This window comes from Akebia trifoliata, chromosome 9 (genome assembly GCF_017979445.1).
Source record: "Akebia trifoliata isolate Shusen 1 chromosome 9, ASM1797944v1, whole genome shotgun sequence".
In the NCBI taxonomy this organism is placed as follows: domain Eukaryota; kingdom Viridiplantae; phylum Streptophyta; class Magnoliopsida; order Ranunculales; family Lardizabalaceae; genus Akebia; species Akebia trifoliata.
In genome coordinates, this window is record NC_141383.1 from 2,728,155 (window position 1) to 2,751,024 (window position 22,870).

The 22,870-nt window shown below is 34.1% G+C and overlaps 2 protein-coding genes across 16 annotated transcripts in view; one reads left to right on the forward strand and one right to left on the reverse strand.

Moving 5' to 3' along the window:
* Positions 1-22,870, reverse strand: part of LOC147394070 (major latex protein 146-like) — an 85,176-nt gene that overhangs the window by 34,965 nt on the left and 27,341 nt on the right. The gene's annotated exons all lie outside the window — the stretch shown is intronic.
* Positions 15,950-22,092, forward strand: LOC147394071 (UDP-glucuronic acid decarboxylase 5-like). 14 transcript variants are annotated; one of them, XR_015181701.1, is made up of 6 exons: positions 15,950-16,592; positions 18,896-18,983; positions 19,534-19,625; positions 20,121-20,248; positions 21,818-21,986; positions 22,056-22,092. XR_015181701.1 is itself a non-coding variant. In XM_086454582.1 (5 exons), exons 1-4 carry the CDS (start codon positions 17,449-17,451, stop codon positions 20,204-20,206), a joined length of 279 nt encoding a protein of 92 aa, XP_086310708.1. In that variant the 5' UTR covers positions 16,600-17,448; the 3' UTR covers positions 20,207-20,248; positions 22,056-22,089. The 14 variants fall into 14 exon arrangements, 2 of the variants coding, with proteins under 2 accessions (XP_086310708.1, XP_086310707.1); XR_015181696.1 differs by having other exon boundaries at positions 20,171-20,248; positions 20,429-21,986; XR_015181698.1 differs by having other exon boundaries at positions 18,896-18,978; positions 20,171-20,248; positions 20,429-21,986.

Below are 22,870 nucleotides of genomic sequence, written 5' to 3' on the forward strand. Positions count from 1 at the left end.
GAGAGTACAATTACAATAAACACTCTCTTATAATAGGAGAAACATACACTCTGAAAAGGAAGGATGAGATTATATTACAAAGATAGAATTATATCATATGCTTGAGCTCACATACATTTATATAGGCACATAAGGTGGTTCCAACACGAGGATACATGCACTGCCATGATCATCTTGCCAATTTTATTCTCTTATGTCTATATCATTTTAAGAAAACTGGCTTCATTAAATGTAGCCATTATATTTGACTAAAACTGACTTCATTAAATGTAGCCATTAAATTTGACTTTTCCAACTCTTAACAATTAAGTTGATTTATGCTCTTTCACTAATATTAAACTCTAGCTCAAGACCCAAAACAAGTCCAAGTTAAATTTTCCTTCCTTAACCGACTTCCACCAACAAAAGTGACTTTAAGAAATTAATTTGAAGGTTTGGTGTAGGGGTTCTCTCAGCTAGATCTTGTATCTAATGTCTGTTGCAGTGTCCTTAAAGCCTGAACCTTCTAAGGGGATGCACTTTGATTTTACGCGGGGACTGAATCAGAGATAATATATTTCTAATTAGTCCTTCGGTTTTGGATGCTTGCTTTATAGTCCATTTAGTAATTATTTTTATTTCTTAATGGTCCTTCAACCAGTAGCAGCATATTTACAAATAACTGGAAAAGTAGAGAAGATGTGTGTTTCGCTTTCCATGATAACTTTTGATAACAACAATGGTTCAGATTACAATAGCAGCAAGAGTTCTTCTCTTCTGTGATCAATCTAAAATTATATAATAATTTTTATTGACATAGAGATACTTCTTTCTTTTCCTTCAATTGTAGAAACTTGCTTGATTGAAGTCTCTGTTTACTTTGATTTTGAACGGGATTTGAGTTCATTACTTTTGCTAATCTTTTATTGTGATTTGTATTTCAGGTATTGGAGGACAGACTGCTTATTCGTCAACATGGTCGTATAGAGGATATATTGAAAAACATAAACAAAGAGAGGTTCTTCTCATGTTTTGAGTCTGGAACTTATTGTTTGAAACGTTTGTCTTGCTTAATCATTACTCCTCTTGTGCAATATTCTTGCATTTGTAGTAATTATGAGTATTAATGCTCACGGGGATCTTTCATCCAACAATACTGTTGCAAAGCAAGTGTAAGTAAAAGGTCGAGAGAGGTGTCTGTGAGTAGTAGAGGAAGAAGATGTACGTTTGTTGGTGTAGACAAGCTTGTTAATGGGGTCAATCCTTCCTCCCTTTTCTCTTCTTCTTTCTTTATTCTCTTTTGTTTTCTTCAACCCCTTTTTTCTGTATTTTTTGCTTGTTGTCCGAAAAGGCAAAAGATTTGTGAGAGTGAGGAGGTTTGTGAGAGAAATAAAGGTTTGGGAGGGTGATAGAGATCGGTAGGGACTGTTGTGGTGGCTTGCTGTTAATGGTGGAAAGAGTCTAAGAAAGATGAATTTAGAGAGAGTTGAAAGGGGCTAGTCTTAATGGTGAGGTGTTCGATTGATTGGAGAAGATAAAGATGAATGGGGGATTAAAACATGGCTGAGATGAGGGAGATGGTGAGTGAAAACATGATGGCTAAGATGGTGAGGAAGAGGGTTGCTATTTGGACAATTGAAAAAGGTTGCTGTAATGGCTGAAGAATGAACATTTCAAAAACTTACTTCTTTTTTTTTTTTTTACCAATTTACATATAAATGCCAGAATTCATGAGAATAGGGTTGAAAGAGGTTGATGTAATGGCTGAAGAATGTAAATCCCTTTTTCTAAATTATAAAACTAAAAAATTAATTTGTTTTATATATTATAAATCCAAAAAAATGACTGTCCAAAACAATCGTTTTTTACATAGTCTAAAAGCGTCGTTATTTTCGACTTTTATCAACAGTTGCATTCTAATCATGACTCCTTTTAAAACAATTGCTCTTGCAATGGCAAGAGCAATAATTTTTTTCAAAAACGATTGTCCAAGCCAGTCGTTTATCCCGCATTATGATATAGTGGTACTTGTCTGCAAGGCACTTAACATCTAATTTGATCTCAAACTTATGAGCCATTATATATATATATATATATATATATATATATATAAAAGTAGTGCTTTAGTTAAATTTATGGGTGAAGGAGATAAGGTTGTAAATAAAAAATGAATATAATTATAATGGACCCCAAATATCAAGATGAATCATTAGTATTGATTGGAAAATTTATTTTTTTTGTGATGGTCAGCTCAATTATTCATTTCACCTCATCAATATAATACATCTTATATCTTTCAATAAATTAAAATATTTCACGTGATCAATATCTATAAAATAAACCACAACTGAGTTGGAACAGTTGTGTGTGACATAAACTTTTGTGAGGGATCCACTTTATTACCTTTTACCTTTACACCCACTCAACTTTATTTTCCATCATATTTACGATTTGAGAGAAATTTACACCGCGCCTAAGATTTGAGAGGTTTACACAGCACAGTGATTGGTTGAATTCTATCCCATATTTTTGTACATGGGTTGTGATCTATTTTTCATTGGTGTTTATTGGTTATGCTCTATTTTCATTGGTGCTTAGTGGAAGTTCATTGAATCCCATTTTGGGGAAAATCAAATTTGATTAGATAAAAAGTTCTTGTCTCTAAACTACAGTCCTTGTGTTTGTAGCTTTCCATAAACAAGCAAATTAATTTGTCAGGTGATTTGAAGTATTTGAAAAGGGGTTTATGGGATATATATATGCCCACATAAAACCTTATAAGACAAGTGTCTAAAACTTTCCTAGCTAAGCGACACATCCTACATCAGTCATTTATACCCAAATAAAAATAACTTAGGGCAAGTTTTTCAAATCAGAATGGTCCAACCCAAGATTAGTTCACAAATGGCTTTGCTGTTTTTATGGTATATGTCTAGGTTTTCTATGGTGAAAGGGGCCTATTGGGTCCCTTTCTTTTTGGATAGGTAGCTTGATCTTATATCTATAATGTGAGAAGTTGGGAATCCTATATATTTTTTACCATTAAAACTTTAGGTGAATAAAAATTCCTATGAGGAAAACACAGTTTCCATGGTTGCACGTTTTGTTTGTTTCCCTTAGTTCCTTATGTAACATATTTTGTCCCACATTGGATATGGAATGTAGTGCTAGAATTGTTAAATTAACTACTTGGAATTTTTCTAGACTCTTCATAAAACCTCCATGAAAGTGGTGTTATGTTGTATTATACACTTTAAGTGGTTCTTTTCATTTGAAGAATTAAAACTTAGAAAGTTAGAAGTATAAAACTGTGGATATGGTACAAATACAATGTAGAAAGGCTTGACAGAGTCATAAATTGAACAATTGAGAATTGTTACAAGATTTGTCGTGAGTTATTTTTGATGAATTGATGATGATGATACCACCTTTGGAATTGAATTCAACACAATTGAACAATAAGGTTCTCGAACATGTCACGTCAGGGGTGTCGATTAAGTATGCCACACGGGTAAGTTATATTATCACAATTCAATAAGGTGAGAAAGGATTATGCTGAAAATGGCCCCTTCACTTACAAGGGTGTCACACCCAGGAGATCAACTAGCCCAAAAGTTAGCCAATCAGATGCCTTAACCATCTGATAAGTGGACTTTTCTAGATCAAACAAAGTTTTCCTTTTTGAATGGCTAGGATCTTCTGGTGCATGCTGCTGAAACAGACTTTGGTACCCTAATCATCATGCATCTAGAGGGAAGATTTAGAATTATCAGTTTTGTCTTTGGTTTTGTCATATTTGGATCTGTTTGGCTTGGAAAATATTTTGAAACTTTAAGAAATACTCATATTAGGATGTGAGGACAGGACACGGTGTCCTCCTTGTCTCTAACAGAACATACATGTGCCACGGTACCCATTGATAACAACTTGGTACTCGCAAGCACTATGTGAAAAAAGCCCATATTTGACGGTCTCTACCTGTCAAATTTTGAGAAATTTGATTAGCCATCCCATCAAATATGCCCGTCAAATATTTTATTGTAGAATTTTTTTGTTTTTTTGATGGCCCTGAACTATCAAATTCTTGGAGAATGAGCTTAAAAATAAAAAAATAAAAAAAAAATCCATAGAGTATGGTCGTCAAATATGGAGGTTTAACAAATAATAGGACGGTCCTCTAATTCACCAATCACAATAGAAAAAATAGTAATAAAAAAATCAGAAAAATAAAAAACAAAAGAAAAATCATAAAACAAACTCCAAATTAAACTAAACAGCTCAAAATTCATATTATATATTGAAATTCCATTATTAAACAAGCTCTAATTAAAGCAATTGGGCACTTATAACTGAAATTGTGTCACATAATTTCTTAGAAATAAAATACAATTAGAAGCAAATGGTCACGATGCCTTTGATCTCTTCTAGCTCTCTCCGCTCTATTGTGTCCGCCTATTTTCCTCAAGGTTTAAATTTCCCTTATAAAATATAAGAATAAATTTACCATTGAAAATGAAAAAAAGAAAGTTATGCATCAATCCAAAGTAATGAAAATTAGCAATACACATGTGAACGATAAGCAATTCATCAATATGGACTGGCTGCAGCTCCATTCCCATCCCCATCCTGATCATGGGTTGATCAATAATTCTTGCATTAATATCATCAGTAGCAACCAACCAGTTGATCACTTGTGGTGTTGGTGGCGGTAGTCTTCTCTAGTAAATGAGAAACCAAAGCAAAGAGATGGCACATGTGATGATCCCAAAAACACACACCCATTTGATGATAATTGGAGAAAGGGTCATTAATACTGAAATTAAGAAAGTAAGTCATCCAAACACTCTGCCTATTTGTTGGAGGAATTTGGAAAGAAATCTTAATTTGTGTTCTAAAACATCCCAATCAAAGAAGCAAAAAAAGGCAAGTGAAAGGGTTAAAGAGAGAAAATAGAAAGACAGAGGAATGTCACCATGATGTAGTGCATTTTAGAAGTAGATACCGAGAAGAGAAATGGAAGCTTGATAAGAACATACCATTATAATCTCTCCATATTTCTTCACATTATACTGTGGCTCCTCTTCTTGAGTTGCAGCTCCAGCCGCAACTCCAACTTCTGCATATGGAGAGTTATAAGCCTCTCTCTGCATCTCGATGTCAATAAAAACAAAAGGAAATGATGGCTCTTGAAAGCTGTTATTAAGAAGGGAATAAGGAAATGAAACGAAATTCCAAAGAATGAGTATCTTTCTAACAATGAGAGAGATGGTGTTCTTCAAGGCCTCCATTTTAGTTATATTTTAATGATTGATAAGAGAACATGGTCAGTTCTATGTTGGGAGTGTCCTAAAGTGCTACAATGGATCAAAATAGAACAATGCAAGTGACAGAGTCAAAGTAATACCAGATCATTAGCTCCATGGCTATCACCATTGCTGGTAGTATAACTCCAAGGCAATGTCACCGCCATCTTTGCCGCAATACAAGACTTTCAGAAAAATTATTTCAGAGGCCTGATTCTCTCCAGATCAAGCTTGGAGAGATCATCAAAAAATAAATATCTTTTGCCAACACAAACAAATATAGACTTGAATTAAAAACTAGAAACTAAAATCTAGATGTCAAGACAAGATGAATTAAATTTCCTCTACATTGAAACTAATGTTGTAGATCTCAAGTTTAAAACAAATTAAATACAAATTGATAACTAAAAACAGTAGATCCAAAGTTCAACAAGCAGCTTGGTGTCTTCTGAATAAGATCAGATTTCTTTGGCAAATAGTTAATTTTATTGGACATCTATGTTAATGTAACAATTATAAAATGTATTATGTGCTTCTGGGCATGGCTGTTTTTAGTGGAATCGGTAACTTGTAGGTGAGGTGGGTTTTAAACACAAGTCTATTATGCCAACATTCACAAACATCATACTCATACTTTTGTTATATAGAGTGTGGCATACTTGGAAGGGTCATTTTCAACCTAGGATATATTTTTGGCACCCGTCGAGTGGTAGATTTAACTCCCTAACTTAGCTTGTACACTACGTGTATTCCTTATGCGTTATTTTGATCAACTACTCAATTGACACCATAAATCTTGTCTCCTTTGGACATGAGTGCATGTGAGTGTACCAATGACTTTGAAACTCTTACCATAACAAAGCTATGCCACATAAGATTGCCATTGCAAGTACTATTATAACAAAGCTATGCCACAAAAGTTTACCCTCAATATATAATAAACAAAACTAAATCAACATGCAAATGTTAGTATTATCGTACTACACTTTATCAAGTATGACACTTTGTACAGGGTATAGACAATGCGATAATATTTTAATCCATGTTCATAGAGTGAAGAAAGAACAGAACTATAATTTTAAATTTAGTGGCAGACATATTTACATGGATTTTTTCCGCATATTTACAGGGGATTGGACCACCTAAGATTAATTCTCCTTATCAGTGACAAACCCATTGCACAGGGAAGGCAATCACCTATAATTTTAAAATGAGTCTTGTTGGAATAACACTAAAATTGACATCAATTCTCACATTGCTGATGTGTAGGTGCACACATAGCCATAGAAGCTTTTCACTCATATATCTCAATGAAAAGCATCTATGGTTCCATACATACATCCATGTCAGTAATGTGAGAATCGATGTCAATTTTAATGTTACTTCAGCATTTTCCTTCCAAAATTGCTCAATGTTAGTCAGAGTTTTTTCCTTTTATTTCTTTATGTTGATAAGTAGTGCAAGCATTTTAAAAAGAAAGTAGTTGTACTCCTTTAGAAATAACTCAAACCATGAATCAAATTTGAGACAATTCATTGTAATTCATGAATGACAATAAAGGGCAGAGTAGCTATCAAAGAAACTTTAGTACTAATGCTCAAGTCAAGAAGTGGAATTATGATTTCTAAATTGGAAATTGAACAAATAATTAAGTACCTATAACATGCTTAAACATACCTATTTATATTTTATAGACTTTTGGCCCTCATCCTCAATGAGACCAAACATTCAAGTGGTTTTTTCACCTTTTACTTTATTATATTCGTAGCTAGTAGCACACCATTCTAATCATAAGGTTGCGATCATAGATTTTACTGAAGGAAATTTTAATTTACATGGTTGAAACTCAAATCAAAGATTTTAAATAAAAATGAGTTTAACAATACTGGACAATGATTGACATATACTATTTAAATGAATACATTTAGAACAACTATGATTGAAAAGCCTGAAGAGAAATGCAAACCAACAAGCTCTTTTTGAATTTTGAATTTTTCTCATGAAAAACAGCAAGAACACCTAAAAATGTGCTTTGGCAAGGTTCATTTCTTCAAACAACTCAAGTAAACTAGTTTTAACTCCAACTCTTCAAAAGAAATCATAGGGAATCTAGTTTCCAACTTAGAGGTTATGCTCATATATTTGCAATGGTTAAGTAAAGAATGAATACTCGTTGTCTAACCAACACCCTACCAGGAACATAGTTTTGTGCATTGATCACATAAACCCCATGTAAATTAATATCATACTACTTTAGTGAAAGCTTGTCAACTGGGGGAAATAATGATGCTATAAAGAGAATGTTCTATAATTCAACATAAACCAACAAATGAAAAGGACAATAGTATAAGTGCCATGCAAAATCCTTAATGCACATACATGTAAGTCCAGTTTCCAACAAATTTTTTTAGCAGTATTAAAAAACTATTTTTATGAATTTCTTGAAGGAGGTAGCATGAATGTAGAGAATAAGGAATAGGGGTCTACCAGATAATACTAATTTGTCATTAGTTGAAGGAGGTTGGATTCCCTGTCACATGAGGAACAAAAAATTATATAAAGTGTACTTGGAACTTTTAAGATATATGTTCAACCAAAACTCATCGTATTTAGAAAATTGAATTGCCAATATAACAAAAAAGCAGCCAACTAATTGTTAAACTGTAGACACCCCATTTTTGCATCTGTCCAATTCGACAATTCGTCAGTCGGTTGTTGTGGATTCCTAATGTTGAGCATAAAAGAACTCAAAGGCTTGTGAGTACTACTTGATTCCTTCTATTTCTAGTCTTTTCATCCCCCCTACTCGTCACGACTCGGCATAAAAATTTACGCACACTTAGGATCGCTACACCTTACACCTGATTTAGCAAGCATGTATGCTTTGGTTTGCTACACAGTTCGACAACTTATAGACTTCACTACACTAGAAAAATATAACTTTGGAACTTAGAAATACTCACACAGTAATTGAAAGAAACCTTACACTAAAATTTGAAAAAATCCGTAAAAAATACCAAAATGATAAAAATACCCTTCATAAATTTTAAATATCTGAAAAGTCTCGAAAGTACCTCCATTACACTCAGAAGGTGATTTCGAGTCAAACGGAACCCAAATCAATGAAAACAGAGAAATTCATAAAAATTTGTAAAAAAATCATCAAAATGATGAAAATGGTGTTGGATGTTGTTGTTAAGCTCTATATCTCCATTTTTGTTTTTGTAATTGAGTGTTTTATCTCAAGTATCTATAAGAATTTTTTATGTACAATCGATACTCGTATATGCTCTTGCTTATCTACAATCTACACTCCAACAGATAGAGAAGGAAATAGTGAAAAATGAATCGTCTTTTGTTAAGGACTCCTCCTACATAGATTCTACTTCTTCCTTGGTGAGGCATGAAGCCCCACCAGTACAAACTCAACAATTTGATGGTTGTGAAGCTCTCCCAACTATATCATAGGTACAATGAATTTAATACTTCAATTCTACATTTTTAGTGCAATGGGTAATAGATTTCTTGAATGCCAATATACTTCAAATGGTCGTCCATCCTTCAAGACCGACGAGTATTAATGTTTGAGTCTAATCTGGTTATGCCTTTAACACGACCTTAATTATTTGAAGAGCTTTAATCTAATATTTTGTCTTTTTAAACTATAGTCATTTGGTTGTTTAGCTGCCACCAAGTCTCTTCTCACTTTTTTTTCCTGTCATCTAGTTGTTATTTTACACTCTAATCCAATTTTTTCACCTTAGTTAAGATTATACCATTAAAGATTCCGTAATTTTTTTCTGTACATTTGTATCATTTTTTGAATCTTGGAGGTTGGTGAAAAGTTGGGTTGTGAAAATAATTGTTTATGGAATTTGTTAGAATAATTCCTATTTAAAAATAAATGAAAAATTCATACCCCCAAGATCATGTTGCTTTAGATGCATTTTGAGGGTGCACATGTGTGATGGCCATACATTCTGTCACCTAGATTTAGATGTAGCACCCTTAGAGTCACCTGGGAGCACCCATGTAACATTATGTAAGGTTCAATATGAAGCCATATCAGCCCCGTGCCAAGGCATATCTATTAGCTTAGTGGCATTTTAGTAATAAGGGAGTATGACCGGTCTCTACTTTTGATGTTTCCTTCTGAAAACTTAGGAAAGACTTAGCGTACTCTTTGTAGGTAGGGTGTCTAGTGCTTCCCAATCCCCGACCTACACCATGTTGACTTGAGCCCTCGTACCAAGCTATGTGGAAGTCCCACGTGTCATAGGATCATCCATTGTATTGTAACATACCTTATTTGCTTTAGCAACTTGTTACTCCGTGTAATCAATATTATATCAACAAAGTTGCCTCCGAACTTTACCTCATGTTGCCCCGTTAACCTGTTTGCTTGCTATGTTTGTGGTGTATAATATTTTTACAGGCTTACTTGTAGATTAGCACCCCCTTACACCGCACAACCTCGCTTCGAAAGAACACGGCCATGATAGTTGGTATCAGACCTCAGTTGTTAGAGCACAATTGATAGCCAAACCACATTGGTTCAGGTTCACGTTGGTTTCAACGCCAAACTCTTCCCCCAATTTCCATTTAGTTCACGCGAACAATGGTAAAATGAGAAAAAAATACCGCAGACCAACCTGCTTCGACCACAATACCACCACGTACAAATAAGAAACGATTGAGGTACTCGAAGATAAGATGGTCCAGCTATCAAGTCTCGTTGATGGTATTGCGTAACTAAATGGTCATCAGAACAAGCTGGAAGAAGAATATGTAATCCTCAGTGCTAGAGTAATTAACCTCGAGGAAGATACTCGAGGATCCCTAACCAACTTACAGAAACAGATCACGGAACTCATTACAAAGGTAGGTCTCCTAGTCAAAGTCGTCAGTAATGATCGGCCTACCACTAGTAATGTTTCTCCCTTGCGCTTGTGAGTCCTCGACACACGCACCTTTAATGGTGTTCATGATACGAAAGAGCTCGAAAATTTTTTGTTCGATATAGAACAGTACTTCCGTGCAGTTCGTCCAGATTCAGAAGAGGTAAAGGTCACGACAGCTTCTATGTATCTTGCAGGTGATGGCAAACTATGGTGGTGAAGAAAGTACTCCGAGATAGAAATATTTCATCGATACATGGGATGGTCTTAAAAGGGAGTTAAAGCACTAGTTTTTACAAGAGAATGTGGAGTTCACTGCCCGTAAAAAGTTGAGGCAACTCCACCAATGTAATACCCCGAGTTTTTAATTTGTATCTTGAGGAAATCTAATAGTAAAATTGTGAAAACATTCTGAAAAAAATACTTATGATAAAATACTCGGATCTTGTTAGGTTCATTTTCAATGAAAACCGACTTCGAAATTGGATTCAAAAATGTTGAAATATGTATTTTAGCCTGTGAGCATGCTCGAATTCGAGTTCGAATTAAAAAGTTATAAAATCCTCGAATTTCTCTTTGAATGAGATTTAAAAGAGTGAATTTTTGTTAAAGTGAGAATCAGGAAAATTCTACCAAATCATTAGGTCCGCAATGAAAAATTATTTGAAATGGAATATTCATTCATCGAATTCCCAGTCCAGGAAACCAATATATCATCGACCATCAAAATAAATAGAAAATTACTAAGATGCGCACAGCCTTACTATAAAAGAAAGCTGACTTTCTTTTAAAGTCATTCTCTTCTTCTCCAAAGAGCCAAACACCAGTATACTCTCAACCCAAGGGTTTTGGTCTATTCTCATCAAGTTATATCGCAAACGAGTCCGAGTTGATCATCGACAAAGAAAAATTAATCGCCCTCACCTTGGACCTTAATTTCCCTTTTTTCTTTCCATACCTCATCAAAATTAGTGAGTGAGCTTGAATACAATTAACTCAGAGCTTCATCCTGTTAGTAGAAGACTCGTCTTCTATTGTAGAAGAGTAAAAGAGTGCCTTCGTTGAGAGTTTTGCAAAACTCTCGTTCGTTTTGCAACCAAGTCAGCCCAACCTCGACTCTCGTGCCATCCGACCTTGATTTTTTGTAGTGGACTCTCACTTCCTAGTGGTAACCGTAGATTTTGAAACATGCATTTAGGAATTTCTATCAAATATGTATGATATTTTTAAATCATAGAAATCTTTTGTTTGATTTTATATCCATATTAGAATTAGAGATTTGATTGTATTTTTATCAAGTTTTATCATTAATTTCATGGGTGGGTTGATTGATTTGAAGAACGGAAGAGAAACAAAAAAAAAAAACGATCGAAAAATTAAAAGTTGGAGCAAACTGGTGCTTGTTGACGGTGCCACCGTTAGACCCAAAAAGTTGGCAAAATAGAATTTTGATTTTTACTCTAGTTTCCCCACAGTTTATACATGTTTTCCTACCCTTTATTTCATTAAAAAAATCTAAGTGCTCTTTAATTTTTTACTTTATACTATAAGTTCTTTAATGAAATTATGATTTTACCCCTCATTTCGAAATAATGGGAATGGTTAAAAGATTCAAATCTTAAAGGATTAAAATCCAAATTTTGATTTTAAGAGCTGATGTTTTCGACAAATTTTCAAAAGTTAATATCTGTCGTATTACTTTGAATTAAGCTATAAGATTTACATGGTGTCAAATCTTATGTTCAAGGCTTTCATTTCCAAAAACCTATTTTCAATTTCAAAAAATTTAAAAATTTGAGTTTCTAACACTTAGCCAAATTTTCACCAGCTTTTCTAGTTTTGACAATTTAACTATGCGCACTTATTGAAACCCCGTTTTAACTAAAATTTGGTAATTTTTCAATTAAAATATCAAAATGAATTTGAAAGCTTAAAAAAAAGGTTTGGTTTGAAAAACTTGAAAAGTGAAAATATCGAAAATATGGGATGTCACACATGTGCACATGTCGAACTGGGCCCGTGATCAGCTAGGATAACAGTTAGGTAGCAGTGCTACACATGGCAGGCTCCCTGAGCTGACACGTGGCTGCGAGTCTGAAAACGACCAAGGGGTGATGTCTGCATTTTACATTGATGTGCTATGTGTAGATTGGTGAACAGATATCCAATGATAATGATTATGGTTGTATGTTTATTTTATTTATAGTAATGCAAGGCGCTGAATTATGTTTCTGTTCAATTATTTATTTTAGGCTAGTGGGCCACAGTTGCATGGTAGGAACTAGATATCCATTCTCAACCTTGTAATGTTAATTTCTCATTTATTTTTAAAGAAAAATAATATATATATATATATATATATATATATATATATATATATATATATATATATATATATATATATATGTGTGAGCTGTTAAAGAGCTTGTAAATGCCTAAAAGAATAATGCATCTTATAATCCGGAGTGATGTACTATCCTAGAATATACAGTAGGGACCACCAAGCTCATACATGGTATGGGACGCGTATGAGAGTGGAGTCACAACTGGAATTTGGGTATATTTTTTTCTATTTTTACTAGTGAACTGATATTGTAAAGGTGGTCGTATATGAATGGAGTTGTACATTTTGGAAATCACGTGCACGCTTGATAGGCATAGACGAAGATGATTAGATCATTAACAATCTAGAGGTAGTCAAGCATTCTGACATATCGAAAAGAGATCTATTACTTACGATCACGTCAAACAGTCAACCTGAGTCAGATAAATAGTTTCGCAAGTGTGGTAAACAGCAACCACCCACAAAATCAAGAACTAATACTTTATTGTGGAATATCATGTCCCGATAGAGAGTGATCCAGTCGTGAATCTCAACTCTCTAGTTCTACTACTCTACCATTGTGTATTATGTAGCTATTATTTTATTTTGAAATATAACTGAAAAACATGCTTGTCATTTCAATGTTGTCAATTATATTTATAATAGAATGAAAATGTGCAGTGAGTATTGATGACTGATGTTATGTGGAACTTTAAATTGTTTAGTTGCTCATCCTTAGCTATATGTATCAGTTAATCGTAGTTTAATTTGTAAAGCTTTACATGTATTAAAATGATTTAGTATGATTACTCAATCACGTTAGGTGAGGTTACTAGTAGGAATTGGTTATGGACCTACTGGGTAACCATTATTACTCATCTTTTTCTTCTATTTTTTTAATCACAAAGCCTGCAGCTGGTGAGGAGAGTGTAAAGCCATCAATCGATAAGCATTTGGTTGGTCAGATCGACTACCAGAGTTCGTTACCTGGTGAACATTGGGACTACTTCCACTAGGAGTCATTTCATCCAGGAAGTGCATATAATTTTTGGGCCGAATAATAGGTCTATGTTAGAGTGAGAAAATTTTTGTAATCCTATATATTTTTACCATTTGCGCAACTCTAATCTAACTCTATGTTGTTCGTAGTTTACCGTCTTCGGCACCTTGTATACTTTTGGCACATTTTATTTACAAGATTTGTTGGTTATTGGTTTATCAGGTTTTGAGTTCCATAGAACCCTAACATAATCAGAAGGAATCATGTCCAATTTTCAAGGTGCCACCTAGTGTAGACACCTCATTTTTGCATCTGCCTAATTCGACAATTTATCATCCGATTTTGGTGGATTCCTAATGATGAACATAAAAGAACTCAAAGCCTTGTGAGTACTGTTTGATTCCTTCTATTTCTAGTCTTTTCATCCCCCCTACTCATCACGATTTAACATAGAAACTTAGGTACGCTTAGGATCGCTACATCTTACACCCGACTTAGCAAGCACGAACGCATAGGTTCACTACACAGTTCGATAACTCAGAGACCTCGTTACGTTAGAAATATATGGATTTGAGACTTAGAAATAATCACACAGGGACTGAAAAAAATATCACGCTAAAATCCCTAAAAATCTGTAAAAATCACAAAAATGACGAAAATACCCTTCATAAATTTCGGATCTTCAAAAAATCTCGAAAGTACCTCCATTGCACTCAGAATGTGATTTCAAGTCTAACGGGATTTAAATCGATGAAAACAAAAAAATTTGTAAAAATTTGTAAAAAATCACCAAATGATGAAAATACCCCTCATAAATTTCTGACCTCTGAAAAATCTCGAAAGTACCTCCATTGCACTCAGAATGTGATTTCGAGTCTAACGAGACTCAAATCGATGAAAACAAAGAAGTTCGAGAAAAATCTGTAAAAATTGCCAAAAAGACCAAAATGCCCCTTAACGTCCAAATACAATTTAGAGATCTCGATCCCTAGGACAATGTAATAAAAATTGAACTCCAATCTAAACTAAAAATAAAACTCAAACAATGCAAATTAAAAAATCCAAACAATTAAAATTAAAATCAAACAATTAAAATTAAAAATCAAACCATTAAAATTAAAATCGAACAATTAAATCCAATCAAAAAATTTTCAAATTAAAAATAATAATAATAATAATAATAATTGACTAACCAAAATAAAAATTTCAAGTAATCAACCATTAAAATTAAACTCAAATTCTATCAAAAAATTTAAAATTTAAAATCGAACCCAATCTAAAATCAAATCAAATCGACCAACAACCAATATTAAAATCAAAATTCAAATTAAATTTTAATCGAATAATTAAAATTTAAAATCAAATTGAAATCAAACCAAATGTAAATTCAAATTAAAACATTAAATTCAAATCAAACTGTCGACAACTTCGAAATTCAAATTTTAATCAAATCAACTAATCAGAATTCAACGGGAGTAAATTACTGTAGTACAAGTAGCGTGGAATCCCCCTCTATCATTCTTTTAAAAAATAAATTAATTAATTGAAAAAAAAAAAAAAAAACTACCCACGTTTTTCTCCTCTTCTTCTCCAACGCACTCCTTCTACCCCACGTCCTCAACCCATTTCTTCTTCTCCAATGAGCTCAACCCTCTCTCCCTCTTTCTTTCCCACTCCTTCTCCAACTCTCTCCATCACTCTCCACTCCATAACCACCTACTCTCCTAACTGCTTCCATCTCTCCTTCTCTTAACTATAAAAGAAAATCAGCAGATTGTAAAAAGGGGCAGTAACAATTAAAAAAAAAAAAATAGCCAACCCTCTTCACGTTTCTCTCTACCAACCCCCTCTATGTCTTCTTCACCTACACTCCATAGCAACCCTTGCTGCAACGTCATTTATCACGACTCCTTTCTCCAACCGTCCCTGCTATACTCCCTCTTCTTCTCCATTAAAAAAATCTGCAACCTCACCTCCATCTCCAACAGCTCAAACCTCCATTAAACACCTACATTCTCATCTCCCTCATCTCTCCATATCTCCCACGCTCTCTCTTGGATAGATTCCCCTACACTCTCAGATATCTCTCTTCTATGTTCCTTCTTTCTTAGACTTTCTCTTTTCTCTGGTTCTGTCAGCAAAAATAAAATAACAAAAGTAAAAAAAAAGGAGCCATTGAAAAAAGGAACACAGCCATCCTCATCAACATCCCAACCCTCTCTCACTCTCTCTACATTCCCTATTTGCTTCAACAGCCCTCCCAACCTCTCTATCAGTCTCTCCACCTCCTCTTTTCCGTGAAAAAAAGCTTGTAGCCATCATCTTCCCTACAAAAACATCAACTACTTGAGGAGGAGGAAGTGTTGATTAGGAGGCTTTTGAATCAAAAAAAAAAAACAGCAATGCTTCATCCATAACAGCCTCACCAACCCATCTCTCTCTCTCTCTCACTACGTGAAAATCCGAAATTTTAACCAAAAAAATCGATGGGCCTGGCCCGTCAAATTTTAATACCAAAATTCCGCGGCCCTCGGACCACGTTTCCCATCCTCGTTCGATCTCACTCTCTCATTGTCTGTCTCTCGATCTCATCTCTTTCTCTGTCTCTGTCTCTGTCTCTCTCACAGTCTCTCTCTCTCACTCTCTCTCTCTCGATCTCATCTCACTCTCTCTCACAATCTCTCTCGATCTCATCTCACTCTCTCTCTCTCTCTGTCTCTCTCTCAGTCTCTCTCTGTCTTTGTCTCACAGTTTCTCTCGATCGATCGACCTTGCTCTTTATATCTCTCTATCTCCATCGATCGACCTCTTCATCTCTTTCTCACAGTCGCTCTCTTGATTGATCGACCTCTCCATCTCTCTCTCTCTCACAGTTTCTCCCTCGATCGATCTCTCTTTCGATCTGTCTCCCTCGATAGATCTCTCTCACTTCCATATCTTTCTGACGTAATCGCAATCGGATTTGAAGTCTCTAGGGTTTCGATTTCTCTCACGCAGTCGGATTGAACTCTCTAAGGTTTCGATTTTGTCACAATCCGTTGTCTTAGATTGGAAGCTGAGTTTCTGCTAAGGTATTCTCACTTTTCTAGGTATGATCGACTGTAAATTCGATGATGATTTGTTGGTTTACTAGTGCGTCTTACGATTAAATCTATCTTCGATTATTTTAGTGATTCATTTTGTATTATTTTGATGGTTTTAATGGTGGATTCTATGAGGATTATGAGAGTTTGGATATGAAATTGTGAGATTATTCTGTTTTGTTGAGGTTTTGAAGGTATATGAAGTGGAAAGTTGGGTTTTTGGTTAATTTTTGTCGTACAATGAACATCTTTTGGTGTTTTCAGGTGTTTGTTGATCTTCTAAAGCAATTGGTTTGATTCTATTTTTTGTTTCTGTGAAATTGGTTTCCAAATGTTGAATTAGATGGTCAAATTCTTGAGAAATTATAGCCATGTAGATTGTAGATTGGAATTTTGCTATAGATTTCATCAAAGTGTATAATCTGCCTGATTTCATGGATAAAAGAGAATAAAAAGAACTGTTGGGGGTAAAAATATATAATTTTTTATTCCCTTGTTAGTCTTCTTTAATGGACACACGTACACACACACACATATTGATTTTATAATTGAAGGTATGGATTAAATGAAATCATTTTTCAAATAAGAATGTAATTATCCTTGTTAATTGATATTGTAAGTTTGGTTATTTTGAGTGAAAGCTCTTGGTTTGTTAGGAGATTAAGATTTGATCCTCTTGACTGGAAAAAAAAATCCAATTGATCACTTTTTGTTTCTTGAATTTTTTTCTTTTTCTCTATTTGAGTTTAGGAGACTTGTGCCTTCATTGCAGTGCAAACTTGAATTGCTTTGTATTTTGACTTAACACATAAAGCAAGCAAATGGGTGGTGGTTGATATGGGGGTAAAAAAATCAGTTCACTATGTTTTCTGTATGTAATTGCCTTCTACTAGGAAGAACTATATATATTCTGCCTGGAGCTAAGGTAACTTGCCTCTCTCTCTCTCTTGTCCTTTTTTGTGTCTCCCATTTGATACAAGTTGTCCCAATGGACTTTGTGATGTGGGATTCTGCAGTCCCTGATCTCTTATATATTTCCTTTACAAGTGGATTAATCATAGGAAACCAGCATTTGTTCTTGAAAAAAATTCAATTTAGTCATACGAGTAGTTCAGTTATTATGGTTAAGCTTCACTTTAAATCTTTCACACTTTTTTCAACTGATAGTTAAACAACTTTGAGAGAAATTTTCCTAACAAGATCAAACAGCTCCCCTTGGATAGACATTTTGACATCAACAATGTCAAAGGGGTATCTTTCTCTGCCTCTTTATTCTATTTGTTTTCTATATATATATATCACAACATATATATCCGCACAAATTGAACATTTTGTATTGCACATTTCACCCTTAACCTTGAGTTCATTTCTCATAGGACTAGGAGTTCTGTTTGTTGATTTTTGGAGAGGAAACCATCCTCTCGAAAAAAAAAACCCAACACTTCTAACCTTGTGACTGCCTATTTCACCTTCAATTTTTTAAAATAGCTCATTGTAACATATCAAACATATAATTTAAAAGAATCTGGACTATTGAAATCCTAATCTACTTTAAGTTCACAATTGATGAGGTTGATAAGTTTAAGAATGAGCTGATATTTGTGATGGAAGTGACCTTCTTAGTGAGGAGAATATTCTCACTAAAAATCAGCCTTGTGAACCAGTCTGTAGTACCCTATGAGATTTTCAGGGAAAACGACACCAGATGATTCTTCCTAGCCTCTAAGTGTGTCACTTGTTTTCCATGACTCCATACATTGGAATGTTTTTGAATTTTCCTCAGGTTTCCTCTTTTAAGTTTAAATTGGTTGTTATTGTTTTGTTTCTTGTGCACAACATTTACTAACTTATATGCTCAAGTGAGATGTCATAGTTTGGGAAAATGGATCATGGGTATTTGGTGCTTTTTGAAACATAAAATGTTTCGTTGAATTATTTTTAGTTATTTACATGATCTAATGAGTACTCTAATTGTGATGATAGTCCAATATGCGAATTTTGGTTACTGGGGGCGCCGGATTCATTGGTTCTCACCTAGTGGATAGATTGATGGAAAATGAAAAAATGAGATACTCTTAATTTTCTTATTTTCATAATTATTTTCTTTGTTTGATTGTTATATATCACCCAAGTGTTGGTTGATATCACTCCCGCATAAAATATTTAGGTAAATAAAAAATAAAACTTGTAGTATGCAAATACTAATGCCAAAAAAGTAGGTAGATGAGTTGATATGTGTCTAATCTTTTAGACAAATGGAGTATCTTTCTTCCATAAGATTTATAGTAGGGGTCTGTCTTCTTTCTCAGGTTATTGTTGCTGATAACTACTTCACTGGCTCAAAGGACAACCTCAAAAAATGGATTGGTCATCCAAGATTTGAGTTTATTCGGTATGGTACTTCCTTCTCTTAACTTATATTTCACTGTACAAAATAGCATATCACATCCAGTTAGAGTATATGCTTTAGTTGTGGTGCCAATCTTATCTTACAAATACAAACATTCCATCATCATATTCTTCTTTTTCTTCTATTGGTAGAATGATGCAGAGGAATAAAAGTGCATTTAAAATTCCAGTTTTATTTAGATTCACTTCAAAAAGATTAAATTAAACTTAGCTGGTGAATAAGAAGATACATGTTCCCACTACGTTTTAACTTTCGTAAATGGTTTTGAGGGATAAATCATCTAGGTTGGATCTAGCAATTCTCTAGAGCTATTTTCTCTGGATTTATTAATGTTTTGTACTTCCTGCTTCTTGTTATTATGTTTCGCTCAAAATGGTTTACTTATATCCTCTACTGTCTTCACCCAAATTAGTGTCATTGTAAGGGTTTTTTTTTTCATCCTTATGTCTCGAGTTTCAGGAATTTTTCTTAAGGTGAATGATTATTTTCTTAATTTTTGCTCATCCCTTGATAATTTTGTATTTACTCTTCTTGTAGACATCACAGAGCCACTGTTAATAGAAGTTGATAAGATATACCATCTTGCTTGCCCTGTTTCCCCAATTTTCTACAAATATAATGCTGTAAAGGTACGCATTTATGTATTTTCTCTTGTACACGAAATGCTAACCCTCTCTAGTTTCCAAATTTAAGCCACATGATTCTATTTCACAGCTCTGTCAGTGCATACATCTTTTGCTGCAATGTTGATTCTTACTTGCAGTAGACTATTTGTTTTTATTTTTTATTTTATTTAATTTTTTGCATGGTGGTGAATTCTGCCTTCCTTTACCACTTTTATGATAAATGTAAATTTATGTCTTTTGCAAGTATCTTTGTGCTTGTGTAGTGTATCATCCAATTTTGATAATGTTGTTGACATGTTACTTCACCCATTTATAAGGATCATAGTATTGAATTTCGACATATTTCCACAAAATATTCTGAACTATTTCCACTTCCACAAGGGCCAATATCAAATTTAGCTGATAGTTTATTTTTGTATACATTTCAATGGCAATCACTATTAATTCATGAAATATCTAGGTGAACAGTAAATTTTGACAGAAATGTTCAAATTTCAGGTATAATGATGTGTTGTCTTGACATTGAAGGATACTATGATGTGTTGCAGGAGTTAGGAGTTGCTATGATGAGGGGAAGCGTGTAGCTGAAACTTTGATGTTTGATTATCATAGGCAGCATGGCATTGGTAACATAACATTAATTATTTGCTACTTCTGTGGTGTCTATAGTTGCAGTTAATTATTTGCTAGCCCCCGTGTACTTATCATTTCTTCCCCCTACAAATACAATAGGCACTATTTTTTCTTTTGTGTGTGTGTAAGCATGTTTTTAATGATAGAAGAAGTATGATGGGAAATGAACGCAGGTGTATGCTATCCTGCTTGCTCTTAACACAACTTCTAGCCCAATTACCAGAACGTGTGGAAAAGGTTTTTTTTTGTTTTTTGTTTTTGTGGCACCAAGTGGTACCTGTCTTTGGAAGCAGAGTTGAAAGCCAAACTTGGCAATTTACAGAAGTTGCTATATCTATTCATGTTTGGAATGCACCACTTAATATAGTTGTAGCTCTCCAACGTCTTTGAGAGTAATAATCCAATGAGTCTAAATTGACCAAAGTCATGGAGTTTTAAGAGTTCTCTACAACTCCAATTTACATTGGATTTGTAATTAAACCAGTTCAATTTTCAGAACTCAAGAGTAGTACAATTTTTATTAATTTTTCAGAACTCACAAGTACAACCTTGAGGAATCAGACATATCCTCAGTGCTCTTTGTTGCCTTGTCTCATTGGGTGGAAAGTGAGTCCTATTAACAGGGCACTGGCCATTCAATTTTGAAAGAATCTAAAATATGCTTTTTAGACATACTCTGAGCAAAACAATGGGGACGCATTGATGGTGTCTTTTATCAGTCAAATACATCAATAGGTCTCTAATTCTGAAACATGGAACCAAATCTCCCATCAATTTGATATATACTTCAAAATCCATGAAACCATTTCCCATGGATGTACCACAGTCGGCTTTGCATGGATAAATTAGGACTGGTAAATACCAATGTAGATGATACAAGAAGAGAAATTGGATTAGTATCTTTCTTCTGGGAAATTAACTGCTACTGACCACCCCTTCCCAGCTTCCCCAAAGAAATGTGGGCTAAGATTTTTGCACACTAGGCTTAACCTTTGCTGAGAAGCCTCTCTCAACCATTTCATTGAGAAAATGTGTTGCCTTAGGGATAGCATTATTTTGGATCAATCCTTGAACCATGATATTGAATGTAACATCATTTGGAATAGAACCCTTCTTTTCCATTGTCATGAACAAATCTTCAGCTTCTTTCAACATTCCTCCCTTAAGAAAACCGTTGAGCATTGTGGTATATGTTATAGTGTCAGGTCGAAGATCTTTGGTTGAAAGATTGCAAAAGAATTCCTTTGCCGCATTTATGTTCCCAGTTTTGCATAAATTATCTATAATGATGTCATAAGTTACAATATCAGCTTTCAATCCATTGTTTTCCATCTCATTAAATAGTTTCATAGCCTCGGAAAGGTAATTGTTTGTCCACAACCCATCCAACAATGTATTGTATGTGATGATATTTGGAATTTGGCCATAAGTTTGCATCTCATTGAAAAGCTCTTGATATTCGATGAAGACTGAATGGGATTTTGACAAATTCATCACACTAAGAACTTTCAATGATCCTTCTAATGGATACCTTGTAGATGATGTGTGTGTGTTTGGAGCAGAGGTTTTTGTCTGCAAGGAAAGAAGTAGAGGCGTAGGAGAGTGTCTCTTGATGATAAAGGGAGCTAGAACTAGTAAGCACACTTGGAAGATTGATAACCTTTTAGATGAAAAAAGATTTAAGCAACGTCATTTGGAGTCTGAAGCATTCATGGCTGGAAATCACGAATGGTATACATACATACATATTAGTACTATTTAATTTAATTTGTTTGCAATTAATTGGTATATATTTTGTAGGAAGATTGAGCTCTATCCAAATGGACATGGTGAGATCTCTCTCTCTCTCTCTCTCTCTCTCTCTCTCCCCACTCTTCTTCTCTCACATTTTGTGTGGAAGATCACCATTAGACAGCAGCAACCATCCACCATTACAGGGACATTTTTCTTTTTATTTTTGCTACTCACCATTTTAAAAAAAAAAAAAAAAAACTGCAACATCTCAAGTTTTTCTGTTGAAAAATCGTTGCTGCATTTTCTCCACTGTTGCCCAACGCTCAATCCATCGCTCTCTCTCTCCCTACTGCAAGTGCTCATAAGTCTATGGGTCATACATGAAGGAATTGATTCGTCGTTCACCGATCAATAGGTAATTTTTTTTATTTTTTTTATTTTCGTTCTTGCTTCATCCTTATTTTTCATGGCATGTTTCTTTGGATGTATTGGCATAATAAGGAGAATTTTTTTCCTTCTTTTCTTTTATTTTTCCATGCATACCGATAGGAGTAGAGGAGTTATGTTTTTATCGTTTATTTGTTTTAGCATATGTTGGTGTGGTTAAGATTTTTTTTTTTTTTTTGTTTATTTTTACATTTCAATAAGGTAGGAGAATATGTATATTGTTAATTTGTTCATGTTTTATTCTTTTGCATGTTGATAAGTTAGGAGTATTTTTTATGCCTCTGTTTCGTTTATTTTTTATTTTTTATTTCTATTTTTTTATTTCTATTTTATTTTTATTTTTATTATTTTTCATTTTATTCTCGATTTCATTGTTTAAATGCCTCCGAATTAATTCATGGATTTTTGGGGTATATGTGACATTAATGGCAACT

Bases quoted from the DNA above. Each gene is read 5' to 3' on its own strand.
- LOC147394071 (XM_086454582.1), top strand. From the start codon at position 17,449: ATGTTTTCTGTATGTAATTGCCTTCTACTAGGAAGAACTATATATATT. The intron at 17,512-18,895 runs GTAACTTGCCTC...CTTCTTTCTCAG, and splicing joins ATATTCTGCCTGGAGCTAAG to GTTATTGTTGCTGATAACTA. The intron at 19,626-20,170 runs GTACGCATTTAT...GATGTGTTGCAG, and splicing joins ACAAATATAATGCTGTAAAG to GAGTTAGGAGTTGCTATGAT.